Raw genomic sequence first — 24309 nt, 5'->3', positions numbered from 1 at the left:
ACTTTCCTTGTTTGTTATGAATTCTTTCTTTTTTGTTGTTATTTTAAGAGGTTCTCCCATTGTGCTGACTCTGGGACACGAGAGTCACATTGTTCTGTGGTCCTAATTGTGTTCGATCTTGTGCCTTTGGAGTTCACTGTTGGTCACCCTCTAGATGCTCTGGGGGTTTTTGGCATTTGGTTTGGAGGCATTCTCATTGACCAATACCCAGATGCTCTGGGGTTTTGGCTTTTGGCACCTTGTTAGCCTTTGTCATACCGCCCGTTTTGGGTAACCTCTTCTAATCCTTCTTTTGCCCAAAACCAAGATGATTTCTTAACTTTTTGTGGAATTCAGAGTACTAGAATTCTGTCACCCTGTTTTCACTTCTCCCTTCTCCTTCTCTACTTCTTGCCTATGAAAACACCTCTTTTGTCACATCCATTTACTAGTGGATACAGTCATCACTCTGCTGCCCACCCATATCTCATAATTCAGCTTTGCGGCACCCTTGCTGACTGTAATCGTGCCCTCTTTGCAGGGATTGGTGGCAATTGCCCTTTCTTGAGGAAAAAGGGAGATGAGAATTTGAAAGAAAAAAAATAACTGGGCTCTCGCTAGACTTAGAAAAACTTCTGTCTGTAGTTTTCCTCTACAGAGGACTCCTGGAGGACTTGATGCCAGGGTGCTTTTTAGGCAATTGGAGCAAATTCAAATTAGACAGCTTAAAGAAAGGAAATTAATTTTATATTGCAACACCATTTGGGACCAACACAAATTGGGAGACCAAGAAAATTGTTCTCCCCCAAAATTTCTAGGTCTAGAGAGACCATTTTAGTCTCTCTAAAAATGGTTCTTTGCACTATAATACTGTTACAATTGTATTTATTCTGTAAAAGGGAAGGAAAATGGGGAGAAATCCCCTATGTATAGGCTTTCATGGCCCTCTATGAGGATCCTGACTTAAGGGATAGTTATAGAATGTGCCTGGGTCATGTCACTTTAAGGCACCAAGAAGCCACTCCAGACACCCTAGATGACCCCTCCAAGCTAATCGCCCTAGGAGGCCTTACCTCCCCACCCCAGAGCTTCCTCAGTGCCCCAGCTCTGATCTGGGAGGGACTCCCACCAGTTCTCCAGTGCGAAATCCCTCCTCATGGTCATCAGGCATCCCTCCCCATTATCCACCTATATCCCTGCTGCCTGAGGAAGTAAGCCTTATCAGTACTGCCAGGATTGGGACCCCATAGCAGCCCCTAAATTCAAACCTATGTCCATTAGGCAGCAGACAGAGATGGGGGACAATCAGAGTACATGTGCCTTTTTCTATGTCAGATTTGGCTTTATGTAAAGATGATCAACTCTCAAAGGAAATAGTGGTTAATCATTGCAGGGGATGCCTAAAGGGAGACTCCTCCATTATTAAGGGAAATGCCCTGGCAGACAGAACAACAAGGCCACAGCTAAAGGAAGATGGATACTACAGGCCACTACACTAATATCTAATGCTCCACCCACGTCAGTGGTCCCATACTATACAGCTAAGGAAATTATAATAAATGGGCTGAACAAAAAAGGCTTGAAAAAGAACCCCTCAGGGCAGTTACTAGGAAACAACAAACTTTCTCCCCAAGACTGAGCCATGGAAAACAATTTGGCATTTCCATGACTTCTCACATTTGGGTGACAGTCTCTCTTCAAATCGGTTTCCCAAATATTCTTAAGGAAGCGACTGTCCCAGACTGTAAAAGGGTCACCAGGGCCTGTGAACTCTGTGCCCAAGATGATCCAGGGAGCAACCCTGTACCTCCCTCCTCCTCAAACCTGTACAACACCAAGGAACATACTCTGGGGAAGACTGGCAAACAGATTGCACCCAGATGCCATTTTAGAGGGGACTCAAATATTTGCTAGTACTTATAGGAACTATCACCAGGTAGAAAAGAGTCTTGCTCTGTTGGCCAGGCTGGAGGGCAGTGATGCAGTCATGGCTTGCTGCAGCCTCAACTTCCTGGGCTCAGGTGATCCTTCTGCCTCAGCCTGCCAAGTCAGATTCTTACTTAAAGAAATCATCCCAAAGTTTGGATTACAAAAAAGTTTGCTAAGTGATAATGGACTTTTCTCCACAGCTAAGGCAACTCAGTAGGTTTCCTCAGCCTTAGGCATTAGCTATCACCTTCCCTCCTCCTAGAGGCCTCAATCCTCTGGTAAGGTAGAAAAAGCCAACCATGTTTTCAGAAGGACACTAGCAAAACTTTGTCCAGAGACCCTGGGGTCCTCTCCTACCCATAGCCATTTTGTGCATAATGATAGTTCCAAAGGGAACCTTAAATCTTAGCCCATTTGATATGACCTATGGGAGGTCCTTTTTAACTTCAGACCTCCTGTTTGATGAGGAGGCATAAAATGCTTACTCCTACTATCAACTTGGGCCAGGTTCAAAAAGCTCTCCAAGAATAAGGAAATAAAGTATTACCCTTTCCCACAGAGGAAAAGAATGGCTCCCCTGTTCACCCAAGATATTTAGCCCTCTTAAAAACTTGGAAAGATTGGGCACGGTGGCTCACACCTGTAATTTCAGTACTTTGGGAGGCTGAAGCAGGCAGCTCACTTGAGATCAGGAGTTTGAGACTAGCCTGGCCAACATGGTGAGATTCTGTCTCTACTAAAAATATAAAAATTAGCCAGGCATGGTGGCATATACTTGTAATAATCCCAGCTACTTGGGAGGCTGAGGTAGGAGGATCGCTTGAACCCAGGAGGCGGAGGTTGCAGTGAGCCAAGATTGCACCACTTCACTCCAGCCTGGGTGACACAGCAAGACTCTGCCTCAAAAAAAAGAAAAAAAGAAAAGAAAAAAAAGATTAAGGAGGAGTATATAATCTCTGAGGGAGGAATGAGGTGAAGATCAGTGGGACTTGTTTTCTGAGCACCTGTCACAAGGCCCCGCTGATCAAAACAGGATCTGAGCAAAACAGGATGTAGCAAAGAGACTGGCCAAAACCAGCTAAAACCAAGATGTTGCCCTCATTGCTCATTATACATTAATTATAACTCATTAACATGCTAAAAGAAACTCCCACCAGTGCCGTGACAGTTTACAAATGCCATGCAACTCCCAGAAGCCACCTTATGTGGTGATATGGTTTGGCTCTGTGTCCCCACCTACATCTCATCTTGTAGCTCCTATAATTCCCACATGTTGTGGGAGGGGCCCAGTAGGAGATGATTGAATCATGGGGCGGTGGGGAGGGGTCTTTCCTGTGTTCCTTGTGATAGTGAATGGGTCTCACAAGATCTGATGGTTTTAAAAACGGGAGTTTCTCAGCACAAGCTCCCTTTTTGCCTGCTGCCATCCACATACGATGTGACTTGCCCCTCCTTGCCTTCTGCCATGATTGTGAGGCCTCCCCAGTCATGTGGAACTGTAAGTCCAATAAGCCTCTTTCTTTTGTAAATTGCCTGGTCTTGGATATGTCTTTATCTGCAGCGTGAAAACTGACTAATACATATGATTTTAAAAAGGGAGGAACCCTCAGTTACTGGAACCTCCATCCCTTTTTCAGAAAACTCGTGAATAACCCAGCTCTTATTTAGCATACAATGCAGGAATAGCCGTAAATATAGCTAGCCAGTGATCCACGTGGGCTCCTGTTACTACTCTACTACGGAGCAGCCATTTTCCTGCCCTCTGTGGCCCCAATAAACTTGCTTTCACTTTGCTCTGTCAGCTTGCTCTTGAATTCTTTCCAGAGCAAAACCAAGAACCCTCCTGGGCTGAGCCCCAATTTTGAGGTTCACCTACATCAGATGCACAAGGTAGGCCACATAAGCTTACCAGAACTTACAGCACTCTTTTTATTTCAATGTTGTATTTTGATGGAAACTGATTTGTGAAAAGTGAAACTAGTTTTTTCTTTTATAAGTAATACAAGATTCCCTTTATGAAGAAATCAATTTAAGTAAACAAAATGCATGTCAACTTAAAGAATAGCAGTTTATACGAATGGTCACAGCCAACGTCCCCTGAGCACTGACCCTGTGCCAGGCCCTGTTCCAGGCACTCTCCCTGCTCCACTGATAGTCCTCACAACATCCCTGGTAAAGTGTGGACTTTTCCCCAAAGCTGCTGACTCTAGACCCAATTGGCTTCCCTCTAGGAAGCTGCTGCCCAAAGAGAACAATAACATTTTTGAGCATGACTTATTGTTTTAATATGCTTGTTAATTTGAGGTATACCATAAGGCATACCTCAGCAAAATGTTCAGTCCTAAGTGTTCATTTCAATTCATATTTAATCTGTGTCCCCACTTATAGTAACTTCCACTAGATCAAGCTATCAGGCATTCTCAATCCCTAGCAGGTTCCCTCTGCATCTCCCAGTCAGTTCCCCCAAAAGGCATCACTGTTCTGATTTCCTTCCCCATACATTGGATTGGCCTCTTCTTGAAGGTTACATGTATGGATTCACATGGTGTGCATGGCTTTTTGTCTAGGGTCTTTCACTTGGTATCCTGTTTGTCACAATTATATTTTGGGAGTGAGTGGTGACAAATAACTTACCATTTTGTTCATAGCCTTCAGATCTTAGGTTAGGATATGAACCAAAATTCTAACATTGAGATGGGGACAGTGACTGGATGGGATTGTCACATAAAAGAGGAGGTGAGAGTATTGAGTGTGGAGGAGAAATCATACACAGTCGCCCTTTGGGATCCATGGGGCATTGGTTCCAGGATCCTGCACAGATACCGCATCCACAGATGCTCAAGTCCCTAATATAAAGTGCCATAGAATTTGCATATAGCCTACACATTGACTCCTCCCATATATTTTAACTCATCTCTAGCTTCCTTACAATACCCAGGACAATGTAAGTGCTGTGTAAATAGTTGTGCTGCTGTATTGTTCAGGGAATAATAAGAAAAAAAGGCCTATGCTTATTTAGTACAAAGGCAACCATTTTTTTCCAAGTATTTTTAATCCACAGTTAGTCGAATCCATGGATGCGGAACCTGTGGCCTCAACCATTTAGTTGCCCAACTGGAGATGGAGGAATAGGCCTGGGTGCCTGAACAGAGCAGACACCGTGACAACCATGACAAGAGGTGGTTAGAGGGGTCTTGGCCTTGGGAAGTAGGAAGAGGAGAGTGTGACATCAGGACTAGGTTCACATTATCAGTAACCTGTCCCTGTTCACCATTGTTTGGGTTCCAAAGCTAATGGCCATACCTCATCCATATCACTCCTTCCCCATTCTTGAAACTTTATGCACTTGTCATTTCTATTCTGACACTGGGCCCCAGGATGCCCCCCACATCCTGGTCTCCACGTCTCACCCTCTCCACTGCTCACGCTGGAGTGCTCTCCAACACTGGCCTACAATTCATGGGTTGTGAGATGTGCGTTTCCATTAACAGTCCCTCAACACCAGCAACTCAGGTGCAGTTGCATTTTTCTTGGGCCTGGACACACCTTTAGGGCTCATGTTTTACCAGCAGCCAAAGCCCTGCTGGAGGGTGCTTATGGAGAAGTGAGCTGGAGACCCTGCCTCTATCACGTCTGCACTGCATCCTGGTATTCTTGGCTCTGGGAAGATCGTGGCACTGTTAAAGCCTCCTCTATTCTGTCACCTTGAGAGTCTTACTACTGCCCAGCAGATGCTTCCTCCCGCTTCCTCAGCACTTTTGTCTTACTGACAATTCCACAGGCTCATTCCTGGGTCAGACTTTGTGATGGGGCTGTTTTCTCCCACTAAAGCTAACAAGAATTGTACCAGCATTTCATTGCTTTCAGCTTTTTGGCATGGATTGGAAGGTAAGGAAGACCTCTCTCTCTGACCATAATGTTGAGAAAGTGTCACGTGTCAAGAATCCCAGGCAAGTCCTTTCACCCAGAACCTACACCTGCCATGTGTGTGGTTTTATTTTTTCTTTTTCTCCTTCCTTCCTTCTCTTTTTCTTTCTTTCTTTCTCTTTCTTTTCTTTCTTTCTCTTTCCTTCTTTCTGCCTTTCTTTCTTTCTGTCTTTTCTTTCGTTTCCTTCCTTCCTTTCTTTCTTTCTCTCCCTTCCTTCGTTTCTCTTTCTCTTTTCTTTCATTTCCTTCTTTCCTTTCTTTCTTTTTTCTTTCTTTTCTTTCTTTTTCTTTCTTTCTTTTCTTTATTTTTCTTTCTCTTTCTCTCCCGTCCTTCTTTCCCCTTCCTTCCTCTTTTTCTTTTCTTTTCTTTTTCCCTGTGTTTTTTTTCTCCTTCCTTCCTTCCTTTCTTTCTTTTTCTTTCTTTCTCTTTCTTTCTTTCTCTTTCTTTCTTTCTCTCTCTCTCTCTCTCTCTTTCTTTCTTTCTTTCTTTCTGTCCCTCTCCTTCCTTCTTTCCTTCCTTAATTTCTTCTCTTCTCTTCTCTTTCTTGCACAGGGTGTCACTCTGTCACCAAGGCTGGAGTACATTGGTACAGCTGCAGCCTCAACCTCTTGGGCTCAAGCAATCCTCCCACCTCAGCCTCCCAAGTAGCTGAGACTACAAGTGCACACCACCACACCTAGCTTATTTAAAAAAATTTTTTTAGAGACAGGGTCTCACCATGTTGCCCAGACTAGTCTCAAACTCCTGGCCTGAAGTAATTCTCCCACCTCAGCCTCCCAAAGTGCTGGAATTACAGGCATAAGCCACTGCACCTGGCCATGTGGTCTACTCTTGAAAGACACTTTGCACCTGGCTGGATACCAAGTAACACACCCAGGGCAGAAATCATCATACACATGTGGTATGTGGAGAAGATTCTGAGTGAGTGTAAACCTTCCCCAGCAACAGGTGCAGAGAATATAGAGAAGTCCATCAGAAAGGAGTAGGGGAGGACCTTGCTTGTGAAGACTCGAAGCAACCACACATCAGAAGAGCCTTTCCCACGCAGGGAGGATGGGGACTTTCTAGCCACAGCAGGCTTTCTCCAGCATCAGGTCACTCCTAGAATGGGGGAGCCACACAAGAGCGTACCATGTGCAGCGGCCTTTCTCATTGTGCAAAGGCATTACCAATACAGTCAACTTGGAAATGCCTTCAGCCACAATTTCACAGTTGTATAGCACCAGAGAGTCCACACTGGGGAAAGGCCTTATGGGTGTAGAGAATATGGGGAATTCTTTAGACAAGCCTCTACTCTCAATATGCATCTGAGTTCACACTAAAGAAAAGTCTGAGAGAAAATTAAACCCTTTCAACAGCAAGTGAGATTTATTCAACATCAGCAAATCCACAGTGGAGAAAGGTCTTATGAGTGCATCTCCTAAGAGATGTGAGTTGGAGATCCTGACTTTCCATCTGGAGCAGTGGTTAAATTTGACAGCTACTACTCTGATCTCTTTCAACACCAAAGAGTTCACACCACAGAAAAACCTTATGAGTACAGCAAATATGAGAAATTATCCAAAGCCCCAACCTCAGTAAACATCAGAGAGTTCACTCGGATGAAAGTTCTCATGAGTGTAGTGAATATGGGAAAAGGTCTAGGCTGGGCACGGTGGCTCACACCTGTTATCCCAGCAGTTAGGGAGGCCAAGGCAGGAGGATTGCTTAAGGCTGGAAGTTCAAGACCAGCCTGGACAACACAACGAGATCCTCATCTCTTCAAAAACTAAAAAAAAAAAAAAAAAAAAAAAGTTCTGGAGTTGTATAACCTAATTAGCAAGGCAGACGTTGTTTCTATTGATTAATTCACTGCCATTCCTGTGATTCTAATAAATGATTGCAAAACAGGAAATCACAACTAACCAAATTCCTCAGATTATTAGTAGGATAATTTATAGCTGTTTGTAATTATTATATTTACACATTCGTCCTATTCTACCAAAACAACCCCCACCTAGACCTAATATCTTTTACAAAAGTTAACTCAAAGTGGATCACAGACTGAAGTATAAAATATAAAACTGATGCAGGACAGGTGAGTCCCAAAGTGGGGCTCAGCCTGTGAAGGTTCTTGGCTTCACTCAGGAAAGGATTCAAGGGCAAGCCGGTTGGGAGGCCGAGGCGGGCGGATCACAAGGTCAGGAGATCGAGACCACGGTGAAACCCCGTCTCTACTAAAAATACAAAAAATTAGCCGGGCGCGGTTGTGGGCGCCTGTAGTCGCAGCTACTCGGGAGGCTGAGGCAGGAGAATGGCGTGAACCCGGGAGGCGGAGCTTGCAGTGAGCCGAGATCGCGCCACTGCACTCCAGCCTGGGCGACAGAGCGAGACTCCGTCTCAAAAAAAAAAAAAAAAAAAAAAAAAGAAAACAGCTTCATTTTTAAATTCATTTATTTTTATTTTTTGAGACAGAGTCTGGCTCTGTTGCCCAGGCTGGAGTGAAGTGGCCGGATCTCAGCTCACTGCAAGCTCCGCCTCCCGGGTTCACGCCATTCTCCTGCCTCAGCCTCCCAAGTAGCTGGGAGTACAGGCGCCCGCCACCTCGCCCGGCTAATTTTTTTTGTATTTTAGTAGAGACGGGGTTTCACCGTGTTAGCCAGGATGGTCTCGATCTCCTTATCTCATGATCCGCCCGTCTCGGCCTCCCAAAGTGCTGGGATTACAGGCTTGAGCCACCGCGCCCGGCCAAAAACAGGTTTATTGAAAAGGCAGTGTTACAGCTCTGTGACTACCTCTGCAGAGCAGGGCTACCCAATGAGAGTGGGTCATTGCCTCAGATAATTTCCAGATGATTTCCACGGAAATCTGTGTACCTATCCTTTACGAGGAGGTGAAGCCAATCCGTTTCTTGGGAACCTTGAGAAGCCGCGTCACCGAGAACAGAGTGCGCTCCAGGTACCACTCGGATTCTGTCAAACTACATTACCCAGAAGGCAGTGCTACAAGGGACGGAAGCCGGCCCCAAGCCATAGACGGAAAGCGCAGAGGGGCGTTTCCCGTAGCGGCGTGGGCGGGACTTCCGGCGTCGAGTCTTTGGACGCCGTTAGGTTGAAGATGCTGTTGTTACCGACGCTACACCGGCCACAACGCCAGACAGGGGTCACTTTTCGAGACCAAGTAGAGACGGACAGTGAGGAGGATAGGACCCACTTACACGCTTTTATGTCAGCCGCGATCTCACCCCCACAAGCGTCTGCAAAACGCTTCCTGGGGCCTTGGCGCCAGCCCTGTGTCCCCACGGCGCGCAGAGGCGGCGCCGCGACCCTTGTGCGCATTTTACACGGCGGCGAGGACTGAGGTCCCTCGCAGCCCAGAGCCGGAGCCCGGGGTCGGCCGAGCCAGCAGGACCGGCTTCCTCGCCGACTCTCACGGCCTCACCCCGCCCCCTGGGCCTATGGCGGCGCCGGCGTTGGTGAGTGGAGGGTTCCGCAGCCCGCGCGCGCTGGAGTCACCGCCCGCACGCACCCATCCTCTGTAATACGGGGGATTTCGGGACTCTGCGCTTCTCGCTTTTGATGCCCTAGTATATGGAGATCCCGGGAGAGGGTGAAGTGAGAGGGCAGGTGTAATCACTTCCTACCTAGGGTCCTGAATCCAGGACAGGAGTTGGAAGGAGAGGTCCCTGTTTCTGGCTCTAACCTTGAGCTGTCGCCTCGCTGCCCTCGGCCTCCATTCCCTCGGGTCTAAAATGCGAATCTCAATAATTTTCTCTGTGGAGGGAACTGGAGCTGGTACGCTTGTGACGTGGTCCCCTTTCAGTGCTCGGAGAGCATCACTCTAGGTGCCGTCTTTGAAGAAGGACTTCCCAGGTCCTGCTGTTGTTTTAGGGAATCATTCCAGCGGAAGTCTGGCCCTACCAAAAGCTAGGAGAGGGAATGAGAGCCTCGAGGGCAAGAGGTGAGGCGGGAGCAGCATTTTTGGCAGGAGGCTAGAAGGCAAGAAGCTCATTGGATTTGTCTTTGTGGATGCCTTGTTTGTTACAAATGAATCTGGCATGACGCCTAACAGCAGGGAATCCGTGCTCCTGTTTAACACATGCTCTTGTATTTAAAAAGCAAATCCAGTTCAATATTCATTAATGACAGTGTACGTGAATGTGTGTCTCTTGGAATGTGAGCACATAACAGGCCCCAAGTTACTCTCCAGCATGTCACACTGTTTACTCCTCATAACTCTGATCACCTTCAGGAGTTGTCTATTCATTTTTCCTCACCTGGCCTGTTCTCTAACCTCAATCTAACCTTGTTCCAGGGTCTCTTCAGAGAGAGCTTCCCTGGTTTCATCATGTAAAGTCACTCCCAGTCTTTGTGGTCTTCTCACTCTTGTGTTGTTTTCTAGAGTCTTCTGACTTTATCTTGATTGTTTATTGCTGAGGATCTGTCCCCTAACCCCGGAATGTGAGCTTCTGTTTTCCATCCCCAGCCCCAAAACTGTTCTGTTCTGGGCCTGTACCACTTAGTCGATAAGTGATTAATGAATGAGATTCTACCCTCTGGGGCTCCCATCCTACTTAGATTTAATCTAACCCAACCCCACCCCACACCCCACCATGGCTGCAGAGTCACTGCCCAGTCCACCAGGACACTTCCCCTCCCATTCTTCTCTCCTGCACATGCCAAGCTCATTGGACAATTTTCCCTGTCACATTGTTCCCAGATCTCTGCAAGCCTTCTCCTGGATGTGTGCTGCATTGATCTCTCCTAGGGTGCTACTGGAACAAATAGGAAAAATACTAACAGCAACAAATAATAGCTGGTCTTCACTGAGCACACTGATAATGTGCTGAGAGGCAGTTTCTGCGTATTATCTTTAATGCCCTTCTTCTCAGAGTAAAATTCTTTCATTTTCCTTTCTTTACAGAAGAGGAACCGGAGACTCAGATCAACTACCCAAGGTTGCATAGGTCACAAGTAACAGAAACAATCCAGTATGTCGAGCACAAAGGCCTACATTATTTATTTATTTATTTATTTTTTGAAGGAGGGTCTAGCTCTGTTGCTTAGGCTGGAGTGCAGTGGCCCCATCACAGCTCACTAGCAATCCTCCCCACTAAGCCTCCTGAGTAGCTAGGATTATCGGTGTGTGCCACCACACCCAGCTAATTTTTTAATTTTTTGTGGAGACAGGGGCTCACTGTGTTGCCCAGGCTGGCCTCGAACTCCTGAACTCAAACAATCCTCCCACTTTGGCCTCTCAAAGTACTTACTGGCATGAGTCAACATGCCCAGCCATAAGCTTACATTTTTAACCAATATTTCACCCACAGTGAATTGGAGATCCCTTGGGGCGACAGCTAAAGTACACTTTGCAAGGGGAAGGTGCAGGCCTCTCTCTAGTAGGTGGGCATTGGAATGAAGGGGTCTTAGGGGAACCTTTCTGGCAAGGGGAACTGTATGGACAAAGGCAGAGGCATGAGGAGACGTAGAATGACACCAGGGCTTGTCACCTGCTGACATGTATTTTGTGTGATCATCTCATGATCATCGTGCCAACATCCCATTCTCACCCAGAACAGACAAGGTGCTTAAGGCAACTGCCCAGGTTCTTAGAGCCACAGCCTGCATTGCCCTTGGCCACTTGTGTTACCTGGTACCTAAGGGAAATGTGCTAATCGTGGCTCAGGAAGAAAAAGAACAGGTTGCTGCTCATTGTGGGATATTCCAGGGAGTCTGCAAGCCCCAGCTGCCTGAAGGCAGGGAAACCTTGTTTGAGCCCTCCTAAGCCCTAGGCAGTTGGCACCTCTTCAGGTACCTCTTCTATGAGGCAAAGAAAGGCTCTGCTCTTCCTTCCATATCTATGGAAGTATTTTCAGGAGTGGCTGAAATTGTTTTAATTGTAAAAATTATAGGAAATATTTTTAGCACTTGTCACTGTGGATTCACTGTGGTGATGGAGGAGTACCGGGGTCACACTCATAGATCCTGGACCTGAGAGATGTGGCTTCAAATCCTGCTTCTGCTTATTAGACATACACCTCTGAGTGACTTGACTCTGAGCCTCAATTTGCTGATTGTGAAATGGAGATGATGATGGCATTTACATCATGGGCTATAGGATGATTACTGAAATTGACAAACACATTGTAACACGTGCTGGGCACTGCCATGTTTGCTTTATGAATGTTTTCTCATTAATTCTCACAACAGTCTGTTGAAGTGGGAACTATTAATGTATTGATGTGGAAACTGGGGCTCCAAGAAATTAAGAGACTTCTCCAAGGTCACACATCTGGCATGGGTTGGTTCAAGAGGCTGGATCTAAACTTCAGGAGCCTGATTCCAGACCTGGAGACATTTAGTTGCTTGAACAGAGCATGTAAAGCCCTCGGGTGCAGGCAAATGGTGCAGACCAGTGAGGCTCAGCTACTGCTGCTGTGATTATTGTTTGAATTCTTATTTTTCCCCATTCTTCTAACATCCTAGGATGTTACTGTCTGCTCTTCACAGTCATATGGGATTATCATTGTCTTGTATCATTTTCCAGTGTTTTCCAACCTAGGAGGCTTTTCTCTCCCACATCTTTGTATTCTGTCAGCAGCACCATCTTCCTCCACAGAGCTCAGTGCTTCTCAGGGGTTGCTCAGTGATTCAGGGCCTCTGGACCCTTTGCCAGTAACCAAGAAATGGGCTGTAATTTCACCTAATAGCTCCACAGCCACCTGTCACCTCTGTTTGACTTCCCAGGCATTAGTATCATTTGAAGACGTGGTTGTGACCTTCACTGGAGAGGAATGGGGGCACCTGGACCTGGCCCAGAGGACCCTGTACCAGGAGGTGATGCTGGAGACCTGCAGGCTCCTAGTCTCACTGGGTAAGACCTCATTACCTTCCCATGTCGGGGACCCACAGCCTCTTTGAATCCACCCTTTCTAGGCCTGGCTGGTCCGGAAGCCTCAGGACACACCCTTCCCTGATCCCTGCAGCCTCCGCACGTTGTGGTCTGACCTCCTCTTGCTGGGTTTCCTTTCGTCTCCATCAAAGATTGTTGTGTAAGGAACATAGTCCTCCTCAACACTTTCATCCCGCTGTCTAACACAGCTGGCCTCAGTCTGATATGCTTATCCCAGACTGCCACAAAAGGTAATTGGCCCAGCTTGGTTGAGTCAAATGTCCTCACAGCCCAGTTAGCAGGACCTGTGGATAATGGGAAGTTCTGCAAGCAGCGGGTGATTGACACAGGTACTAAGAAGGTGCTTGTTATCAGTGCTGCTGGTATCTTTCTCAGCAACACAGTCTCAGCTGAAAAGTCTATTTGGCCCCTGGCACCTGCACAGGTAACCCTTACTTCCTAAGGCCTGTGCCTTGCTCCTCTGCTGCTACAGATGATCATGTAAAGGGGGCATAGACACATTCTCAAATGGCATGGGTGTATGCTATCTGAGAAAGCTGTTCTTTGTTTCTTTTCTCTTTCCTGCCTCTTGAATGTTGAGTGTTGGCTTAGGGCTGAATCTTTAACACTCCGGTAGCTGTTGGTGAATTTCTTCCTCAGTAGAAAGAGTAGCCTCAAACTCCCAGCCTCGAGCAGGCAGCAGGAACTTGCTGGGACCTGATACCGTTTTGATTTTGCCATTTTTATAGTAACCTGTCACAGCAAGTTAACTAATACCCGTAAAGTGCTTAGAATAGAGCTGGAAACAAAATAACTTCCACATGTGTTTGCTACATTTAACAAATTAATAAATACCAAATGCTCTGCCACCTAAACGTCTAATAGCCAGTTTGCCCAGAAGTTGGTCTGAGTAGAAATTAATGGAGGCCCAACGTCTCGCTTCGTTCAGATGTTCAAATGGTTACCGTCACTGGGCTCTCCCATGAGTCATTAATGAAGTAAACGCGGTGTTATTTTATGACAACTGTGATTAGCTGTGAAAAGGAGATGTATGGGGAACAGCATTCCAGGAGGAGGGACCGACATGAGCAGCATCCGTGTGGGAGCAGGGTGCTTGATTCCTTAACAGAGATGAAGGCAGGCCTGATTCCCCTTTAACACTGCTCATCACCCAGCTCAGTGCCAGGCATATGGCAGAACGTTTGCTGAGTGTGCATGTGGCATGGAAGTGTGCATAATCCTGTGGTGAACATTTGCTAAGTGACAGCTGGATGCATGCCAGGACAAGATTTTCCAGTTGATGCTTCTGGGTCCTGGTGCGTCAGTCACTGACTTCTCTCCAGAGTCTTCTGTCTTTTAGCCTTCCCAGTTGGCAAAATGTGTGTGGCTGCATGTGGAAGAAGACCACCTCCTGCCAGTTTCACCCTGAAAATAATTTATTACTTCACCTGATGAGAAGCCCTGAGGTGCTGCTGGCTCCTGGCTTGGTCGATGCCAATCCATGCTAACCCAGTTCTCTATCTGCTTTCTCTCCTCAGTCTAGGGCCCTGGCCAGTACCCTTGTGGGGCAGTAGGCCTCCATGTTCAGCTTCAGTCCCTGGCCTGCCTTACACAACTATCAATAGATGCCATTCATCAGGCAATTTAGTCCTGTGTTTTTCAACCATCATGGGCACCAAAATCACCTGGGGAGCTTTAAAAACTACCAGTGCTCAGTCCTTCTGCTCAGAGAGTTGTTTTAATTTATTCTGTTTTTGGAACTGGGTGTTGCTAGGTAGTTTTGATGCACAGGGTGGTTGAATCCTACTAGCTTAGGTTAATTAGGAAATAGTTTTGGTGAGGCGGGGGAGGGCCCCTTCTGGGGTTTCGTTGCAGTATGTTAAATGTATATACTCCTTTCCACCTCAGACTTTTCTTTTTGTCTTTACCTATATACCATACTCCAGTTGTTTCTCCATGCACAGGGCATCCTGTTCCCAAACCAGAGCTGATCTACCTACTGGAACATGGACAGGACCTGTGGACAGTGAAGAGAGGCCTCTCCCAAAGCACTTGTGCAGGTTGGTGACTTTGAGAGTCTGGCAGCGAGTATCAGGGCAGCCTGCAGACCACCCAGGCATCACTGTGTCTGAAATGCCATGGGCAGCTATTTTGTGGTCTTGAGTGGTCATGGAGCCCTTGACCCCATGGTTCCCCATCTTCCCACTCCATCACACACTCTTCACCTTTATTCAGGTTGGAATATGCTCAGTAGGAGACAGATTCTAGGCTTTAATGATTTGCCACTCACTAGCCTCATGACTCTGGAGGAGTTGTGTGATGTCACTGTGCCTTTGGTATATAAGTTAGGCTGAGTTATTTACCTTCTCTGAAAAATAAACTCCAAAATCCTGGCGACTCAACAGATTTAGTTTAGTTTAGTTTTTTCATCCATGCCATAGTCCAGTGTGGGTCAGCGGGAAAGCCATGTACCTGTATTTATTTAGGGATCACATGCATTCTGTTGTCAATATGCAGCTTTAAGGTTGCCCCGGCCAAGAGGAATGGGAGAGGTGGGCAGTAGTCACTTCCACTTGCACACACACATCACTTCCATTCACATTTCATTGACAAGAACTAGGTATTAGGATACACGTTTTATCAGGCTGGGAAATGTGGTTTAGCTTTTTTATGCCCAAGGAGAAGAGCCCATGGGTATAGTGAACATACACTTATCTGATAAACTTAGCCTACATTTGAAAGATAGTGATGATAGTTTCTGCATGACTGGGTTGTTTGGGAATGTGACTGCATAACAGGAAACTGCCTAACACACTGCCTGACCCAGAGTGGCTCAACAGAAGTTACCTGTTAGTAATATTCATGTAGCGTTAGTCATAAGGAATAGTGATAGCTCGGACGTTCTTCTGCATTCAGAAGACAGTCCTTTCTTTTCCTGCAGATTACTATTTCAAACTACACTCTGCATCCCACCATTTTTCACCTTCTCCAGCCCGTCATTTATTGATCCATCCATCCATCCATCCTTTCATTTGTGTATCAGATACCCAGAAGCACTCCCTAGCCCTATTGTTTTCTGGCCCTCCTGTCTTCTAAAACCTCAAGGTGATGATTGCCTTTGTCAGTCCCACATCTGGGCTGCCAAAGGGAGCTGGAGCCATCAAGCAGCTGGATTTGTGACACTGCAGATTCACCATCTCGCCCCTCTAATGTCCTTCTTGCCTGCTCAGCCAGCTTTCACCCCTCTCCCCAGTTCCACATCTTCACTTGAATGTCTCAGAGACACCTCACACTCATCATGCTTCAAAAGGACCTCATGATCTCCCCATTTTCAGCTAATGCCCCTTTCAGTGAGTGGAGAAGGCTAAAAACAAACGTGGACAACCCCTCAATACCTCCATCTCCCTCATACCCAATATCCAGCCATCCCCGAATCTTGACCGCTTTACATCATCCATGTCTCCTGAATCCCTCACCTTCACCAGTTCCATCAGCTCCAGCATTAGTACTCTAGGCCAAGTGATTATCTCTTGCCTGCATAATGCTGCCATATTCCTCACTGTTTTCCCCACATGTGCTCTGTGCCTCTGGTCAGCCCTGTGTGTTATATCTGCATCCACTCACATATTCCATGTATCACTGCCTCCCTTGCCACTGATGTCAGAGCATCTGACCTACTTTATGAATAAAGCCTACACACTTGATTTTCTTGTTTTTTGACACTTACTGAGTCACGTGCATCTGACTCATCCTGCAACTTCCTTCTCACTTCCGTGGAAGAGTTCTCATCCTAGCCATGGCTAATTTCTCCAGCATAATCTAGATTACACTTTCTGCCTTCTCAGGTGTATTAGCCATCTACTGCTATTCATATGTAACAATATTACCACAAACCCTGCAGCTGGAAACATCACTCATTTATTATCTCCCACCTATGGATTGGGAGTCCGGGCACAGCTTAGCCAGGTCCTCTCAGGACTGTCATAGGCAGCTCATAGCTCATCACAGTCAGCTCACTTCTTCAAATCAAGCCACTATGTGAGACTCCAGCAAAACTGATGCTTCAGTCTTATAAAATTACATATATTTTATCATGCACATTCCATCATCTTTGCCATATTCTATTCTTTAGAAGCAAATCGAGGTCCTGCCAATATTCTAAAGGCGGACTACAAAAGGGTGTGAACACCATGACTTGGGGATCATGAGAAGCCATACATGAATCTCTCTGCTGCATCAGGGAACATGCTTCTTCACTTATTTCCTGCCTCTTCTCTATTTTCATCCCCGCTGTACTCAACATTTAAAAAAATGATGATGTTTCTGATACCTGGGGGAAACTTTTTTTTTTTAATGCTCTTACGTCTCCAGCAGCATCTAAATATTGCTGACTCTATTTCACCTGAATAGCCAAGCTTGTTGGAGGAGTCTTCTCATTCTTTGAAGAGACATCTACACAAGACCTTCCTTTATTTTTTCCCTTATGTTTGTACTGAGGTGCAATTTATACATAATAAGTGTACAAATCATAAAGTTTCATTTCTTTAAAATTTTATATATGTACAAGTCAGAGAAACCACCTCACAGTTCAAGAAATAGTGTTTTCAGCACTTAACAGGCTCCTTGTGCTCATTCTTTGTCAGTATCCCCTTCTACAAAAGTAGCCAGTGTTTACACTCTATCACAATACATTAGTTTTAAAGGCATATACGTAGAACCTTCCAGTATATACTCTGTCCTGACTTCTTTCGATAATCTTTATGACTCAGATTCATTCATGTGGTTGCATATCGTTGGAGTTAGTTCATTACCATCATTGAATGAATAGACTACATAGACCCATTTTCCTATTGATGGCCATTTGATTTGGTCTCCATTTTTGGAATATTATGAAGACTACTCTTACGAATATTCTTGATTTTATTTTTTGTCGGATATAAACTCATATTTCTGTGGGGAATATACATACAAGTGGACTGGCCAGATCAAGTGTGGGCATAGATTAGCTTTAATCGAAACCACCAGTTTCAGAGTAGCTCACCATTTCACATTTCCACCAGCCATGTATGAGAGCCTTCATTGTTCCACATACGCCTGAGCAGTTGGTGTCTTTCCCTTTATTCCTTGATGCCTGGTAGTGGTGTTGCTCAGCACCACAGCACTTAATATGTTCTTACCCAGGTCACTGTTGCCATCCTGATTGCTAAATTCAACTATAATAATGATAATAGACAGTGGTCTACAGTTTACCAAACATTTACCCTTTGTCACGCAAATGAACTTTGGTTTGGTTTTTGTTTTTTTTTCAGACAGGGTCTCACTCTGTCGCCTAGGCTAGTGTGCAGTGGCACAATCTCAGCTCATTGCAGCCTCTGCCTCTTGGGTTCAAGTGATTCTTGTGCCTCAGCCTCCTAATTGCGATTACAGGCATACACCACCACACTTGGCTGATTTTTTTGTATTTTTAGTAGAGATGGGGTTTTGCTATGTTGGCCAGGCTGGTAATTCCTGGCCTCAAGTGATCTTCCTGCCTCAGCCTCCCAAAGCACTGGGATTACAGGTGTGAGCCCCCACACCCAGCCACAAACAAATGTTTTATATGCTTTTTCTCCTAACAGCTTGTAGGCAGGAACAGAACATCCCAGTTTTTCAGATGAGGAAAGTGAGTCTTAGAAAAGTATGTTAGTCTGCTCTGGCTGCTGTAATAAAATACTATAGACTGCATGGCTTATATAGCAGAAATGTATTTTCTCTCAGGTCTAGAGGCCGCAAGTCTAAGGGCAAGGTACCAGCATGGTTGAGTTCTGATAAGGTTTGTCTTCCCAGCTTGCAGACAGCTGTCTTCTCACTTTGTGCTCACATGGCCTTCCCTCAGTGCCTTCACACACAGTGGAAGCTCTCTAGTGTCTCTTCTTACAAGAGGTTTACCATGTTGGCCAGGCTGGTCTCGAACTCCCGACCTTCAGTGATCCGCCTGTCTTGGCCTTCCAAAGTGCTGGGATTACAGGCATGAGCTACCACACCTGGACCCCCCTCTGACTTTCATAATTGTCCCTAGGTGTGCAGAATTAGAAAAATGATAAATAGTGATTTATGACACATTGTGGTCATTAGTCAATGCGTGTCCTGGTTTTTTGTTTTATTTTCTTTCATTGCATTTTATTATTTATTCATCCTCCTTTAAAAAGATCGCAATGAACACCTACAAACTTTCGCCAAGTACAAGAACATTACCTGCTTCCTGCATCTGTTGATGTGTTTCTTTCCTTTCCCATTCCTGTGCTGCCTCCCTTGCATACATGGCCAATTTAAGATTTGTTATTCCATTGCTTATTCTGTAGGAAGATTCAGGTTTTTTCCATAAATATAGGCTATTCAGATATTCTGATTTTGCTTGTCAGTTTTGGTAATTTGAGTGATTTAAAATATTTGCCCACTTTATCTTTGTCTTCCCATTACTTTTTAAGATTGTTTCATCTCAAAATGGTGAATTATATATTTTATCACAATAAAAATCAGAAAAATAAATTTAACATATCTATATATCTTTTTATAATGCCATTTAAAACTGATAAACCTTCTAAAAAAATAAAAGGTTGTTACATTGTATTCTTGTGTGTATTTTGCTTTTTTTGAACATTATAAAAAGTGTATTGTGGTTTATATTGTCTTCTAGGGTTTTCACTCTTACTCAACAGTAAGTTACTAACATTCATGATGCATATAGCTGTAGTTCACTCGTTTTTTTCCTGCTATAGTCAGTTGCATGAATATAACACAATGTATTCATTTTCAGGGAGAGCTTAAAAATGTTTGCTTATTGTTTTTTGTTCTCATAAACAATGCTGCCATAAATTCATATATGTGACCTCAGACACATCTATAGGAGTTTCTCTTAGTAAAGTTCCTTGGACTGGCATTTCTGGATTATAAGATAAGCAAAAGAAGAATTTTACTAGATAATGCTCCGTTGTTTCCTAAAATGGTTATACCCATTTCACTTCCCTTGCCGTATCTGAACGATTTCATAGAACACCATACTCTTCAATAGTTGATGCTGTCAGGTCCTTTAGTTTTTTCAACCTAGTGAGTATAAAATGGGGCATCTCATTGTGGTCCTAATTTGTTTTTCCCCCATTACCAAGAAAGTTGAACACATGTTGATTGGTCAATGTATATCTTCTGTGGAATATCAGTGCATAAAATGTTCATTTTTCATTTTGGGGTGGAGTGAAGTTCCCAACCATAATTGTGAGTTTATTTCCCCTTTCAACTCAGTTTTTGGTTCATGTATTTTGAGGCTCTGGTGTTTGGTGCATACAGATTTAAGATGATTTTGTCTTCCTAGTGCCATGGTCTTCTCTTTATCTTGTGATGCCCCTCTTTGTCTCATTTTCTTAGGTCTTTGCTATCTGATACTAACGTTACCTTTTTTGTTTGTTTGCTTTTTTGTTTATTATATTTACTTTAGTCAAATTTTTCATTTATGATTAATGCTTTTATATCTTGTTCTAGAAATCTTTCTCAAAAGATACTCATTTTTATTTTGTGTTTAATGTTTAGCTTCTGACAGTTGGATCTTAATCACTCTGGAGGTAATTCTGTATGTGGTATGAGGTAGGAATATTATTTCATTTTTCTCCATGTGGCAAATAATTGTTCTAAATCCATTTATTGAATGGTTCCTCCTTTTCCCAATGGCCTTCTCTGCTGCTTCTATCATATATCAAAGTTACATATATACATTTCTGAGTTCTCCATTTCATTTTTCCCTTTCACCGTTTGTCTTATATCTATGCCTAACCACACTGCCTGAATGCATATAGTTTCATCATAATACTAATTCCTCATAGGATAAGTCCCCTGCTTTATTCTTCAGAGTTATCCTACTTCTCTGTATTAGCTGACTGGTCTCTATCCACAGTCAGCTTGTCAATATCTATGAAAAACCCTATTGAGATTTTATCTGATGTTGTACTGAATTTAGAAGTGAATTTAGGGAGAAGTGACAACTTTATATTGATTAATCTCTTTTCATATAGATCTTTAGTGCATTAAGTTTTATAATTTTCTTCATGTAGATCTTACCTATTTTGTGTATGTTCACTTAGTCTTTATTCAGACATTGTGGACTCATTATGTTCATCCAGATGCTTCTCACCCTCCTCACTTTTACAGGCAAGAATCCTGAGAATATGTTTCTTCTCTGTCTCTGCCTGCCTTTCCATCCTCATCTCCATCATCTCATTCCATTTACATTATTCAGCAATCAGCATTCTCTCAAGACTTTCAACCCTTGTACATTCTGTTTTCATCTGCCAAAGTTTCCCTCCTAATTCCTCTGTCTGGGAACTCTTACTCCTCTTTTTAAAGAAAGCTCACATAGCACCTTTTCTTGGTGCTGTGATCCAAGACATCCTCTGATCCGTCTCTGTCTCTCTTCTGGGCCATGTTAAGTATACCTTCCCTGCATTGCCATAGTGCCATGAGACTGCCTCTGTCAGAGCACATTCATCACATACATTGTAATTATTAGTCTGCCCAATCTCCCTCATTTGGGAGAGTGAGGAGCTGTCTCCATTCCAGATTCTCTGTCCTCTGCCTTTGCTTTTCCTTTGGGTTTCCTTTTAAAGATCTCAAGAGTCCAAGAATTAAGAAAGAATTTGCAAGCCTGGTTTTGAGAGATGTAAAAATGCAGTAGGCGGCCAGGTGTGGTGGCTTACGCCTGTAATCCCAGCACTTTGGGAGGCCAAGGTGGGCGGATCACGAGGTCAGGAGATCGAGACCATCCTGGCTAACATGGTGAAACCCCGTCTCTACTACAAATAAAAAAATTAGCTGGGTGTGGTGGCAGGTGCCTATAGTCCCAGCTACTCTGGAGGCTGAGGCAGGAGAATGGTGTGAACCCGTGAGGCAGAGCTTGCAGTGAGCCAAGATCGTGCCACGGCACTCGAGCCTGAGCGACAGAACGAGACTCAAAAAAAAAAAAAATGCAGTAGACATCAGAGACACTGTTGTCACCTTCATTCTTCTGCTAAAATAGTGATTTTGTTTGTTCTATGTTGACATCACTAATGTTTTTTTTATATTGGATTTCCTTCAGGTGAAAAAGCAAAACCCAAGACTACAGAGCCTACTGTTTCTCAGCTGGCCTTCTCTGAGGAATTCTCTTTCCAGGAATTTCTGGCACAGAGATCCTCAAGAGATTCCAGGTTTGGGCAAGCTAGAGATGAGGAAAAGCTAATAGAAATTCAGGAAGGGAACTTGAGGCCAGGAACAAACCCACACAAAGAGATATGCCCTGGGAAGTTGAGCTATAAACATGACGATTTGGAGCCAGATGATAGTCTGGGCTTAAGGGTTTTACAGGAACGAGTCACTCCACAAGATGCTGTCCATGAACATGACTCTCAACGACCAGAAAAAGACCCCATAATTGATGCAAGGAATAACCCTTACACATGCATGGAATGTGGGAAAGGCTTTAGCAAGAAGTGGGCCCTTGTTCGGCATCAACAGATTCATGCTGGAGTGAAGCCCTATGAGTGCAATGAGTGTGGGAAAGCCTGTCGTTATATGGCTGATGTCATTCGACATATGAGGCTTCATACTGGGGAAAAGCCATATAAGTGTATTGAGTGTGGGAAAGCCTTCAAACGCAGGTTTCACCTCACAGAGCACCAGCGTATTCACACCGGAGATAAGCCCTATGAGTGCAAAGAATGTGGCAAAGCATTCACCCACCGCTCTTCTTTTATCCAGCATAATATGACTCACACTCGAGAAAAACCCTTTTTATGCAAAGAATGTGGGAAAGCTTTTTACTACAGTTCCTCATTTGCTCAACACATGAGGATTCATACTGGAAAGAAACTCTATGAGTGCAGTAAATGTGGAAAGGCCTTCACGCACCGCTCCACATTTATCCAGCACAATATGACCCACACGGGAGAAAAACCATTTTTATGTAAAGAATGTGGAAAAGCCTTTTGCCTCAACTCATCCTTCACTCAGCACATGAGGATTCACACTGGAGAGAAACCCTATGAGTGCAGTGAATGTGGAAAGGCCTTTACTCATCGCTCCACTTTCATCCGACATAAGAGGACCCATACCGGAGAGAAGCCCTTTGAGTGCAAAGAATGTGGGAAGGCCTTTTGTGACAGCTCTTCCTTAATTCAACACATGAGGATTCACACTGGTGAGAAGCCTTATGAGTGCAGTAAATGTGGAAAGGCCTTTACACACCATTCTGTTTTTATTCGACACAACAGGACCCACAGTGGACAAAAACCCTTGGAGTGCAAAGAATGTGCAAAAGCCTTTTACTATAGCTCTTCCTTCACTCGACACATGAGGATTCACACTGGAGAGAAACCCTATGTTTGTAGAGAATGTGGGAAGGCTTTTACCCAACCTGCAAATTTTGTTCGGCATAAGAGGATCCACACTGGAGAAAAACCCTTTGAATGCAAAGAATGTGAGAAAGCCTTCTGTGACAACTTTGCTTTAACTCAGCACATGAGAACTCACACTGGAGAGAAACCCTTTGAGTGCAATGAATGTGGAAAGACCTTCAGCCACAGTTCATCGTTCACTCACCATCGAAAGATTCATACCAGAGTTTAAAAGATACAGGAAGGACTTTTACAAGTGTGTTCGCCTTTAGTGAACTCATAGTGGTGACATACCTTTCCTTTTGAATGTAACTATTGAGGGAAATCTTTTGGCTAGAGAAATGTCTTAGTATCTGAGAATTTATACTAACGAGAAACAAAATTGTCCCTGTGAAATCTTTATGGCAGGTAATCACTTATCATCCAAAGAATTATATTAAAGATTGACCCAGTTTAGAGCCTTACACTGTACCTGAGAATAATAGAGAGGAGAGACCTGGTGGTTAACATGCATTTAGGTGAAATGTCAGCAACAACTTTCCTCTTATTAATACTATAAATCCATCTCAAGCATATTTTAAAATAATGAGAGATGGAAGAAACAATCTAGAAGAGAAAAGAAAAAGACGTGCATAACTTGTTTCCAATTTCCCTGTTTATGACAGTTTGTCATTTGGCGGGTTGGGGGATGGAACAGGGAATAAGACATTGAAAAAGTCTCATCCCCTTTGTATGTCTTATATATATCTCTCTCTAAGGAGAATTGGACCATTGAGGGCAGCTCTGCCAACATTTATTAGAAGTATTCATTGTTCCAAAACTGCCATCTCTACCCTTGAGGGAGTGTAAGTCTTTGTGAGAAATATAAAGGCTTGAGTCATGAAATATGTAACACATGTGCACATGTACACACATTCATTTATATATATATATGCAGTGAATTGTTACTCGTGGTAGTTAGGTTCTGTGAATTTTCTGTGCACACTGAATTAGTGAATGCTGAATGATTGTTGCTAGAGGAAATACAGGGTTAGCTTCTATAAGCCTTGGATCCAAACATTTTTATCAAGCAGTCAACATATAACTTTCTTCTATGGGTATTTGTTTGTTTGTTTGTCTGTTTGTTTAAAGACACCTTATCAGTGTTTCTTGAATAATTATAATTACTATTCTTTATAATAAAAATATTTTAATTATAGCATGTTT

At 44.1% G+C, this 24309-nt stretch overlaps 1 protein-coding gene and 1 long non-coding RNA gene across 3 annotated transcripts in view; one reads left to right on the top strand and one right to left on the bottom strand.

Annotated features, from left to right (window-relative positions):
- The window catches only part of LOC139360210 (uncharacterized), a 22283-nt gene extending 13112 nt beyond the window's left edge, over positions 1-9171 (bottom strand). For both annotated transcript variants that reach the window (XR_011617408.1, XR_011617407.1), the window contains exon 1: positions 9033-9171. This is a non-coding gene — a long non-coding RNA (uncharacterized lncRNA). The remainder of the gene's footprint in view (positions 1-9032) is intronic.
- LOC105495563 (zinc finger protein 599) lies at positions 9001-24309 on the top strand. The gene is made up of 4 exons (XM_011765283.2): positions 9001-9290; positions 12562-12688; positions 14671-14766; positions 21810-24309. Exons 1-4 carry the CDS (start codon positions 9273-9275, stop codon positions 23333-23335), a joined length of 1767 nt encoding a protein of 588 aa, XP_011763585.2. The 5' UTR covers positions 9001-9272; the 3' UTR covers positions 23336-24309.

This window comes from Macaca nemestrina, chromosome 20 (assembly GCF_043159975.1).
Source record: "Macaca nemestrina isolate mMacNem1 chromosome 20, mMacNem.hap1, whole genome shotgun sequence".
Taxonomy (NCBI): domain Eukaryota; kingdom Metazoa; phylum Chordata; class Mammalia; order Primates; family Cercopithecidae; genus Macaca; species Macaca nemestrina.
Note: the sequence above shows the minus strand (reverse complement) of the source record. Positions and strands in the feature narration are given on the sequence as shown.

Excerpts from the sequence above, each read along its gene's own strand:
- LOC105495563 (XM_011765283.2), top strand. Across the intron at positions 12,689-14,670 it reads CAGGCTCCTAGTCTCACTGG|GGCATCCTGTTCCCAAACCA; the intron begins GTAAGACCTCAT and ends CTCCATGCACAG. Across the intron at positions 14,767-21,809 it reads CTCCCAAAGCACTTGTGCAG|GTGAAAAAGCAAAACCCAAG; the intron begins GTTGGTGACTTT and ends GATTTCCTTCAG.